We start from the raw sequence: 12,468 nt of genomic DNA on the forward strand, positions 1-12,468 counted from the left end.
AAAATGTATATGACTCATATCAGGGGTGCACAGCTGTATTGCCAAAGGCTAATGTAGCTGCAGCGGTTAAGATCTGACACCCCTGCCTTATCTTAAAATACATTTAATTATTATTTGAACCTGTTTCTTTAATATTAGGTGAAATTCTGTTACATAACCTTGGTATACAGGGTAATAACAGGAAGTTGCCCTTCATATATTTTTACTTTTTAGAATGTGAAATTAACATGTAAGATAAGACATTAACACACTGGAGTACAACTTAATTTGATAACAGTTGAAGCAGTATTATCCTGATAGCTTGCTTCTAGTGCCATGGAGGAATCTAATATTATCCCATGTCTTTGGTCTTTCATAATAAACACATATTTGAACACAAATGTAGTACCAATATTTTTCTCATTCTGTATAAATGACATTGCAACAATGCACCAGACAGGGTTTTGCAATGTGCACATTCCACAGAGACGTAAGGCAGGAAAAAAAAGAAAAGCAACCAAGCATCATCTTTCCACTATATGAGATCAGGGCACAACACAAATCTTCTTAAGAGAGAGAAACTACTGTGGCTACGCAATATTCCTCCCCCTGAGGGGCATGCTGAAAATAAACCTCTCGCTGATTGATGGTGAAAATCATCATCATTTTATTGCACATCTAATTCACCATCGCTTATTTGCACCAGACTGAAACACTGAATAAATGGGGCATTCTGCAATGCTAGATCATGTATTATTTTCTCAGTATAATAATAGAGTATGTTCATCATGTGACCAGATTTTAATAGCGCACTGCTTTGAAGCAATTTTGTGCAACAAAATGTTTACTGACCCGACATTTTACTTATAAACTGTCATTTAATTGACTAGCTGGGTTTAACTGACTACCTGGGGTTTAACCTATTAAGTACTCACACTAGGGTACGCATGGTTTAATTGGTTAACTAGGTTTGATAGATTACTTGGCATTTTACTTGCTAGCTGGGTTTGACTGACTATATAGGAGGTTGACTGGTAAGCTGGGCTTGACTGGTGCATGGTAGTGCAATTCTATGAACCATGATGGTGCACTATTGCCAAACCAGTGTGATTAGAAACAGTTTCATCCCTTTGCTAGGTTTGCCTGGTTAGCTTTGGTTAGACTGGCTAGCTTGGGTTGCTTGGGTAGCTGGGGCTTGAGTGTTTGGCTAGGTTTGAGTGAATAACTAGGATCTGATCGGTTAAATTGGGTTTAAATGGGTAGTTAATTGATTATTTGGGTCTTTATTAGTTGTAACTAGGTATTATTATTGTTATTGTTATTAGTTGACTTAACCAGGTGATTTTGACAGACCACTTGGGTTTGGTTGGTTAGCTGGCTTTAATCAACTGTTTGTCATTTGACTTGTTGTTAGTTAGGTTTTAACTGACTAGCTGCAGTTTTTGATTGATAGCTGGACTATAGCAAATTTGTGTCTAACATCTTTCAATAACATCAATGCAGAGTGTTAAGGAATATTGTCCCTGGAACTGTTGTTCAGTATTAATATAGTTGTGATTGATTAGCTGGGTCTGATTGAATACTTCAGGTGTGTCCAGTTTACTAGGTTTGATTGGTTTTCTTTAGCTGCACTGACTATCTGGGGGTTTGTGGTAATGTGAGGTTTGTTTGATTAGATGTAGTCTGACTGGTTAGCTGAGCTGAGATCTGATTAGTTAGCTTGGCCGAGAATGTTTAGTTTGTTTTATTTGTAACCTTTGGTGGATATAAAGGTTTTACTAAATACTTGGGTGTATTTTGTCTATGAAACACACTTTAGCAATTGTGTAGATAAATATCCTCACCACATTAAAGAAGTGGTGTAGAAAGGAAAATAATGCATGATGTTATATCTAAGAAGCCAATGATGATTAAAGATAGTGTGCATTACTGTACCTCTTGACAGTAGGACAGGATCTTGCTGGGCTGGGTGAAGCAGCCCTGACGGCCCTGTGGGTCCGGCTCCCATTGACCTGTCGCAGTGTTCATGTGCAGAAGCTGACGGCCACAAAACATTGCAATCTGAGGCTCCATCACCAGGGGGCCTCCAACAGGTCCATTCACTTCAGTCATAGCCAGACCCTGACAGAGAGGGAGACATACATACAATTATCATTATGAGTGTCTGCGAGTTTGGATGCGAGCATGTGCTGCAACTGTAAACAGATAACGCTCCATTGCAATAGAGATGTTCAATCGAATATATATATATAATTTTGCCAATACAGTCCTTCTTATGCAACATATAAATTAGCAATCAAACAAAAAGCAGGGCAAATTAAAGGGAGAGACAGAAAGGAAGAGTGCAGTCCTAACAGTAATACAGTATATTATAATTAACTGGGTTCATACCATAAACCTTGTACCACAAACCAACAAATATTCACAACCACTTGAGAACAAGGCAATATCTTAAAATTGGTTAATCCACATGGGTTAATCCACTGGTTTTCGTTTCTGGTCTTAGTGTACCCTTTCCCTGTTTTCCCTACTTGAATACGCCCAAGTCGACATGCATTCCTGGTTGTATTCCAGGACTAAGGTTGGGAACCACAGTGCTAATCACTCAGCAAGGCTTCCTTAATCTGGCCAATTTCCTCTTGTTCTATCTACATTCCTTAATCACTGCCTATTTCCTCCTGTTATCTCTGATCCACACACGCCCTTCTCCCAAGATACAGCTTAAGTCCTCAAAGAATTATTGTAGAATGGACTGATTATTAAGCTGAGATAATTTACCAAAACACCGTAAAAAATGGTTTTGTGGCAGCAGTAAGAGATTCAAAGATTAGCTGAGGAACTAGTAATCATCCAAGTACTGACAGTGACAGATACAGCTACAGTGTCTTCATTTAATTCTGCTTCTTAACCTAAAAAGATATAGCCTTCTTTTGTGCTCCTCAGTGGTTCCTCTAAATGTAATCCTGTGATGGAGTCCCTCGTTCTATTTATCCCTTCTCCCTACTACCACCCCCCATTTCTCCCCCATTTTGTCTTTTTGAAATTTTCTCATTTGTCCCTTCCTTATCCTTTTTAAGTTTCTTCTCCCTCTCAGACTCTACTCCCATCTTGTAGCATGTTGGTATTGATCTGGGATGTGTTTCTTGTTCCTGGGTGAGGGCCCATGGGACCATCATACAGCTGGAGTGAGCAGTAATCCAGAGCTAGAGTCAGGTGTTAATACAAGCTCATCGACTATTAGGCCACTTAGGTACTCCAACATCACAGAAGGGATCAGAGAAAAGGAGCAGTGGAAACCAAAGATGTGAGGTTGATTGATTAGCTGAGCTTGATTGATTTGTTTGGTCTGACTGATTTGCTGGGTTTTATTTGTGAGGTGTTGTTTGATGAACTGGTTAGCTGGGGCTGACTGGGCAGCTGGGTTTGGCTGTGTTTTAGGGTGGAGTGTTCAGCTGGATTCTAATGATTATTTGAGTTTGATTAGGAAGTTGTTATTCAATAGCTGGGCTTGATTGTGGTTGAGTGTGTTGGCTTGATTATGTGGGTTTGGCAAGTTATGTGGGGTTGTTTGGTTACATGGTTTTACCTTGTTATCTCGCATTGATTGGTTAGATGGGTTTACCTGGTTATCTAAGTTTCATAATGAACCTGAGGTTGACTGGTAATTTGGATTTGGCTGGTTATTTGGATTTGACAGGTTGTCTGGTGTTAATTGATTAGGTGGTTTGGATATCTGCATTTAGAAGGTTATCTGGTGTTGATTGATTAGGTGGTTTGGATATCTGCATTTAGAAGGTTATCTGGTGTTGACTTGTTAGATGGGTTTACCTACTTATCAGGATTTGGCGGGTTATCTGGTGTTGACTGACTAGATGGGCTAACCTAGTTATCTGGATTTGGCAGATTATCTGGGGCTGATTGGTAAAGTAGATTTGGCAGATTATCTGGTGCTGATTGGTTATATATGTTTACCTGTTTATCTGGATTTGACAAGTTATCTCAGGTTGATTAGTTATTTAGATTTGGCTGTTTAACTGGACTTGGCTACCTGAGGTTGAATGGTTATTTGGATTTGGCAGGGTATCTGGGGTTGACTAGTACGTTGAATTCAGCTGGTTATCTGGCTCTATCTCTATAACTTGGCTGTCTGTCTGGTATTGACTGGTTAGTTGGATTTGGAAGGTTATCCGTGGTTGATTGGTTAGCTGGATTTGGCTAGTGTTTTTGGGGGGTAACATTAGAAGTCACATTGTTCAATGAGTTTACTGCAATCCATACTGCAGACAACAAGCTAACAACATGGCAGTGACAACCCACAACACTTTAATCTTTAATGCTAGGAAGAGGGACTGACAGAGAAGGCACACTGCATTCAAACCACCAATCAGAAAGGAGATGCTCCCAGGGGGGAAAGGGATGAAAAAAAATGGATGAATGAGAAAGTGATCAAAGGGAAAGTCCTGTCTCTGCTGCCCTGGGTGAAAATATTTGAAGTTCTAATTAAAATGCATGAGAAAAATAAATATATAAAGCACAGGGTATAAATATATAGTAAAGTAGATAAGGCCCCTAGGAGAAAACACATTAGCAAGGAGCTAAAAATATGGGACGAATGCACCATTAGGCCCGCTAGATTAAACGTGGAGAGGGAAATACTGCATCTCCATGAAATTACCATAAACGTGTGTGGGTGTGGGTGTGTGTGTGTTTGTGTGTGTGAGTGTGTGTGTGTGTAAGTGCTTCCACAAAATAAATCTGTGCATTTCATTGCAGTTCAGGTTGAAAACTGAAAGATAAAAATCCACAAATCCCCCTAAAGACAATTCTTTCCTGAACTGCTGAGTCGGTATTTGTATTGGATCGTTTCCCACGATGCAGTGCTGTTTGAAGGAACAAAAAGATCCAGCTAGGAATTCTCTAAAGGTATTAAGCTTATTTTCTAACTGTAAATTAAAGGCATGTCCTAACATAGCTCTTTACTTGCTGCTCTGCAGGGCTCATGTAAAACATAGTCTGATTATTAGAGCTGAATCGTAACTGACCACTGATACACTCAGACCAGGGTGAATTACATCAGCACAGGGTTTCAGTCATCCTCCTAGGTCAGCTAGAGAAGGCTCATGGGCCTGATATATATTTATATACATATTTACACATAGTCACTTGTTTCTAATTGGAGTTCATGTTTTTATTAAGGCTACTTTCTAACCTTGCCTTAGTTTTCTGCTTGCAAATGATGTTAGCACACACAGAGTGAAGAGACGATGAAGAGGCTCGTGTTTAAAGTCCATGAGTGACTTTAGCTCAGGTGATGAGACAGAGACTGATGTGGATAATGAGGATAATCAAACTCATTTCCCACTGAAACCATATAATTCTTTAAAATTTGGCAGGGATATTTTTTCCATGAGTAGAATATATTATAAATGTAAAGGCAGGCAGGACTTCTTTCAGTTTTGTTTAAAAAAAAATCACTTTTGTGGATAAACAGATGTTAAAATGCTAGAACTTTCATTAAGGTTGAAATACGTACAAAAGAGTAACACATTTCAGTTTAGGAAAGCTTTTTTCCATAACTATACTATATAGAAGAGAATGTGAAGGGTTTTCCCACACAGCATAAAGCTCTAATAAACACTGTAATTTGAAACAAATTAAATTAACTATAAACATTATATAAATAGTTCTATTACTTTAAATATTGATGACACATTATTAGTTATAAACGCCTATAATGAATTGCTCTAATGCAAATTACAAACACTTATGAGCACGGTCATAATTATTTATGAATACAACCTTCATAGAAAGTTTTTTATATATGTAAATGTATATACGCATACACTGAAATGTGGATCACCAGTAAAATCCCATTTTGAAGAAAAGCAAACACCCAGCTGCACAGAAAAATCATTTGTGCACTGTGTCAATGGCACTAAGATGTTAATAACCCAAAGGCCTTGAATGCATAAGGATTAGTTTGTTTTGGATAATGTGTTTCTGTGATCTCTGGAGAGCCAAGATAACGGCATGCTACTCTGGCTAATCAAGCGTATCTGGTTGCTCAGCTAATGGCTAAATGGATGGCTTCTTTTTTTCCCTTCCTTTTCTTTTTTTATGCCGGAGGAAAGTCAATGCCACACAACTGACTTCCGGACATCTGAGAAGATAACTTGCTCCTCTGTTCACCTTCTGATCCAGAGTACCCCTTCTCATACATGTGTGCACATGCACAAACACAAACAAACACACACACACACACACACACCACGAGTGCTTCAATACTTAGACCTGCCGCTTTATGACAGCATTCCTGTTATTGATCGCTACATCAGGAGCCCTGGGGTCTGCCTTAATGATTACATACACACACATGCAACAGTAAACACACACACACACACACACACACACACACACACTCACATACATTAGGCCTGTTTAAAATCAAGGCTCAGATTACATCAGTCAAGGACAAATGCATGGTCCTGTGATACAGAGTATATCATTCTTTTTTATTTTTATTCCACAGCTCTGTTGAATGCTTCTAATATATCTAATATACTATTGTTGCTATAGTAACAACTTCAAGACACTTTTCCAGTTTCATATTTTCAAGTTGCCTATTTTTGTCTTATTAACTTCAAAACGGAGAAAACTAAACACAATGTACGATGTGTTGTTAGTGTCCTCAAATCACTGTAGTATAAGAGGAATAAAACCCTTCAGGATGTGCTGTTATCAGAAACTAATTACTTTCAGGGTGGTAACAGTAACTGTGTTTCACTTTCGGCAAAGCACACGACCTAGTCGATGATTATTTTCCCATAACGGTATGCTCCATTGTGTTTTATTGTCTTATTTATTTCATTTACCACTATTTGCAGACTATTATACCACAAGACATACACACACATACACACACACTGTGATACAACACAGAATCTATTTTTCTCTCCACGATCTCAGTTTGCATGTTTTAAACTAGAAAGTTTATCTGCAATCAAATGTATTGTCATCTGTCACATTTAGAAAGACAAAGAAAGCTAACTGTCTGATATGCATGCAACACAGCTTTGTGCATTTAATTAGCATTAAAATCAGGATGGATCACTGTATTGAAAATTAAGCCCACTGACTCTGCATTTCATAATATTTAAACAAGGCAGAGCATTAGCAGTTAAAATGTTATTAGCAATCATAATGTTATCAGCTAGCCTCTTTTATAATCAAATAAGCAGCTAATTACACTTGCAGTGTTTGTCAGACTTTAAAATATGGCCAAAATGAAATGAACACAGAACACGTAGCTGTCATTTTAGCATTATGCAAACTAGACGATTAAATCACAAACTTCACAAATTTGTTTAAACAAATCCTGACTTTAACATGACTGCTTACGACTGTTTTAGCTCTGCTACATCCTTTTGTCCATTTTGTCAGTCAATACTCAATACAATATATAATACAATACTATAAATTTATGTTCTTTGATAGCTACATTACTCATTTATTTAGTTCAAGTAAAATTGAACTGTTGGTCTGGTTTATGTAATTCAGTTCAAAAACAATATTATTGGGTCACCCAATATAAATTCGCCTTTGACTAAGTAAAATGAAATTTAAAATATCCTGTTAGTAACTCTTAAAATAAATTCAAGTTTAAGGATAGAAAGCACTACTGAGACCAGACTTGCTTTAATATGCCCTTGGTGACTTCCTTCACTTCACCAGTCGGTAGTGTGCAACACAGACTAAATTGCCAATTTTACAGTAGTGAATAGTGTGGATGAGTGGATTTTTCTCTTTCGTGTCCAATTTCTGTGGCAATTTGTACAGTCTACTTCTGGAATTATTGATAACTACTGATAAATTGATAACTATCCTGCATTGAAATCACCTAGCATGCTAATTATCTGGTGTGTTAGTTTAGCTAGCTGTTGTACTAACTAGCAGAGTGAAGTTATGTCAGCTATCAGGTACAGATGAATAGTCAGTTAAAAAAAATATATATATATATATATTTATTTATTTATTTGAAAGCATGTTACATAGCTCCTGTTTTTAATCATAAATGGCTTCATCTACCATTTTTGCTAGTTTGGTAGTAATATGCTAACATATCTTGGCTAAGTTTTGCTCCAGAAGACTACTGATGCTGACACAATCCCTCAGCCATCAACAAACAAACTTCACTAGAGTGGAAAAAAAATCCACTAGAACAGCAAAAACATTTGCCGTCCAACAAGATGGAAATGGCAAGGAGATGTTAAAATAATGTTGGAAAAGAGCTAAGTACTGGTTAGATGTCATCAATATATTGTTTGGCATTTTTAATAATTTCTTTATGCTTTAATCTACATAGAAACAAAGATTCCTTTTTTCAGCTCAGTGCTCTGTTACATAAACGCTTCTAAAATTAATGAGTGGAGTGTAGGCTTTTGAGCCGTCCCTGCATGTTTGGACGTCATGATCTTTTATTCCTCACACAGACTGACAAGAGAGAGAGAGAGAGAGAGAGAGAGAGAGAGAGAGAGGAGGACTGAGTGAGATGCTCAGCAATCTGTCCACCCACCCTTGTCCTGTTCTGTTCCCAAGAAGAGTTGCTTAATTTGACAGCTAGAACTTGTTGTATCCTTACCAACTACCGCACAAAAAAGAAGTGTGATAATGAAACACACACACACACGCCAATATGCTGAAGAACATCACCGCCAATATGTCGGAATACAAGCACATTCAGTCCATTAGGAGGCAGAACTGTACGTTTCAGCTTAAATATTTTAAACTTCATGTCAAACTCACCAGAAGAGAAACAGCAGTCTTAGTTGATAAAAGGGATTTCCTAGTATCCATAATACAGTTAAGAAAAATCATTCAGTAATATTTACATCACCATTGGTATGGCCATTTTTGTTAATTTTTTCCCCCCTGTTTTTATCATATTTCAGCTGTTCAAACAACAGTAAACTCAATGTGCATTAATACATGACAAGCTATAGCAGAAAACTACATTAATGCTGACGTCTCAAGATAGCCACCCACCTGACATGTATACAAATACACAAATACACTAGCATTACTTCTAGTGTACTACACACGGCAAGACATATAATAAGACAACATCAAAGTGAAATATTTCTTACCAACCAATAAGGATAAGACGAATGTGATATCAGGCTAAATGTATTAGTCAAAAAAATAAGTGCAAGTCCTAGACACTGAGACAAATGTTTTAATTATAGTTGCTATGGTGACTTGAGCAAGTTCTCGATGTCCATTTTGTGAACTGTTTGTGCAAATGAAGTAATAGAAGTACTACAATTTATCACAATATAGGCCGTGTAAAAATGACATCACAAAAAAAAGTTGATCTAAACCTTTATACCTTTATGTTAAAAAAAAACACATTAAAAATGCAATCATACAAACATATTAACTGTTGAGCTCAACATTTATGCCATTATGTTGCTGTTATTAAAAAAAAAAAAGATTAAAGGATAATTAAAGGAGGAACGAGCAAGCCTGAAATACTACAGTTCAGCTTCATCAGTAACGATGGCATGCCATTAATCAAATACACTACAAATAGCACACTCATTATTTCTCTCTACCACACTTCTTTGCTCGTTACTAAACGTGCTGAACTACAACACTGAGATTTAGACATACACTGAAACTGAGCCTGATGCTTAACTCTGCGAATGGTAAATGCTTAAAATGATCCCAGTACCACGACCAGTGTGTTACTGTCACTGCCTGGCCTTGTCGAGTTCCGCTTCATTAAGTATTCAGCACTTGAACTCACCCTCTTTGTAGCAGGATGACCTCATGCTTAGCGTTGACGTAATCGCGAATCCCTGCCGACTAAGCTAGTGTGGCGATGGGGGCTGACGTTATCCTGTCATGTGTCACAAATCTTTTAACTAATCCAGCCCATTTTAATCAATCAGGATGCCCTGCAGTAAATACACAGTGCTTATGCATGTGTGTGTGTGTGTGTGTGTGGGGTCCAGGTCTATGTTTTCTTCACATGCACTCATCTCCATTTGGACACAAGCTTCGGAGATGATCTCATGGACCATGTGTCATTCTAGACAGCCACTGTCAACATGTTCAACAGTAAAACACTTCACTTCTGTTAAAAAAAAAAAACCTTGCTGTGATTGTGTGTGAGAATTTAGTTAGCTACGTCAGCAATTCATACACACATCTGCTCATCCTTGTTGCTAGTGACTAATCCAAACCAACCTGCCAGTGTTTACACTTACACTGATTTGTTCAGTGAAAGTGATCTACAGTTGAAGACTATTTAAAGAATGATGTTTATTAAGTATGGGTTAAAACACTTGGGGGCATGCTGTTATAGGAAAATAATCCACAATTCATTGGTGTGATGTGGCCAGACGAAAGGCAGAATTATTTTTATCACTGAGAAAGTTTATCTTTTTGCAAATACAGCATGTCCTGGACTTCCTCTTATACAACAGCAATTTGCCAACAATTCAAATTGTTTAGTATTAAAGAATGATAAATTGTACATTTTATCAGTTAAATTTAATGTAGTAGAATATACACGAGACAAGAGAGTTCCTGTTAGAATGTAAATTATAGCAGCTATAACAACTGTTTCCTCACAAGCCTCTCTTTATTTCTCTCTCAAAGTTAATTTAAAAAAAAAAGTCATGAAACTGGAAAAAAAAAAGCAAAAAAAAATCCTCTTTCCTGAAGACTTTCCTGTGTTGCACTTTCCTGTGTTTCCTGTGTTACTGACTGTTACAAAGCGGAGACTCCTTCCTTAAATGATAAATAAACATCTCCTTCCAGGAAGCTCCATGACATCAACAGTAATACATTTTTTTCTTTGTTACATAACAACAATATCACTATATAACAATATTACAATGAGTGCATTAATATAAACCTGTGGTTTTGAATTACAGTTGACGATACTATCGGAGCTGCTGTAATAATTAATTAACACCAATCAGAATTAAGCATAAAACAGCGCTGAAGGAGGTCAGGTCAATGGAGGAGCATTTTTATTACAACCTCTTACATATGCACATATGGCATCTATGACCCCAGCGCAATGCTGTCACACAATCCATCTTCATAACTGAAACAAGGCTGGAATAATTGTAGTATGTAGGTTGTAATCAGGCTTGTTTCACAGCTGAGCTATGAGTATGTGGGTAAAGGTTTTGCCTTTGAGAGTTTAAACCCCTTCTGGCTGTCTGAATCTGGGTGAGTTCAGCTATTTTTAACCTCTGCTACCAGCTCCATGGCATTAGGGTCTCATACATTATGTTCAGCCTGTTCAGTAATACAAGTTATGGGCCATCAGCTCTACACATTACTCATCTTACTGCCATATGAGAAAAAAATACAACGTATGTACATATAATTGGGAATAAACAGACACACACACGCATAAATGTGCCTGTATGTGCTGTGTTTTTGCAGCACAGATGGCCTGATAGTGGGTGGCTGCCCAGTTCTCTTAACCCCTTATCCTTCCTTATCTCACTCATGCTCTCTGTATTCCCTCATCTTCTCTGCTCTCTTTCCTTTTTTTTTTCCTGTTAATCCCCACCTTCCCCCATCTGCCCTCCTCATTTCCTTCCTCTTGTTCTCCCCATCCCCAACTGCTACTAGTGCTGCAAAGATTGGCGCATTCATCATTGTAATCACATTAATTAATTATTCAGCACTCAGCTTCGTTTGCCTGCCGGGCCTTGATTAGAAGAGCCGAGGTGCAGCAGAACCCGATAAAAGAGCTTGGAGCTCGGGTTGGGTCAGAGCAACGAGTCCTCTTAATACCAGTCGTTAATTACACACCACATGCTAATTGCACATTGTAATTAGTGCTAACTTAAAATTCGGCCACCAAAACCCATCGGTGAGCTACTGGCTCTTGGATGTGACGCTTTCCATATCACTAATTTGGGGTGGTGACCCCAGCTGAGGTGAAGAGGCTTTACAAGGGATTCCTGGAGCGGCAGCCCAGCCGCCTGCTCTCAGAACACATTATCATAGCGCATTAGCCGAGCCAGCTGGGTGGATGGGGCAGCAGATGGCAGATGATCTCCACATGGGTTGATTTGGGACAGAGTCTCCACCTCACACACAGCAGCACCTGTTGGACTTTCTTTTATAGCCAGGAGTGGTGCTCATGAAAACCAGTCATCATTAAACATCATTACGCTAAATACTGGCGAATGCTGCCGACTTAAAACCAAACAATATTTGCTTTGACTATTATTTTGGCTTCTTCCTTGTACATTTATGATAACTTTTGACAAGCTCGGAATAAATGCAAATCATTTGACAATTTCTGTGTAGTCATAGTCCTTGGATTTGCACTGGATCGTTAACATTAATTTTACTAATAAGTAACGGAGACTCATATTAGGTTTGCATTATGCACACTGCATGCTTAATCATCACACTTACCTTAAACTATTGTTCAACACATGTATAATACAATGT

General features: G+C 38.0%; 1 protein-coding gene across 3 annotated transcripts in view; it reads right to left on the bottom strand.

Annotated features, from left to right (window-relative positions):
• aplp1 (amyloid beta (A4) precursor-like protein 1) overlaps positions 1-12,468 on the bottom strand; it is a 67,073-nt gene that overhangs the window by 22,732 nt on the left and 31,873 nt on the right. For all 3 annotated transcript variants that reach the window (XM_026934773.3, XM_026934772.3, XM_026934771.3), the window contains exon 2: positions 1,915-2,100. In XM_026934773.3, the coding sequence (XP_026790574.3) occupies positions 1,915-2,100 (186 nt within the window). The remainder of the gene's footprint in view (positions 1-1,914; positions 2,101-12,468) is intronic.

Source organism: Pangasianodon hypophthalmus, chromosome 14, assembly GCF_027358585.1.
Source record: "Pangasianodon hypophthalmus isolate fPanHyp1 chromosome 14, fPanHyp1.pri, whole genome shotgun sequence".
Classification (NCBI taxonomy): Eukaryota; Metazoa; Chordata; class Actinopteri; order Siluriformes; family Pangasiidae; genus Pangasianodon; species Pangasianodon hypophthalmus.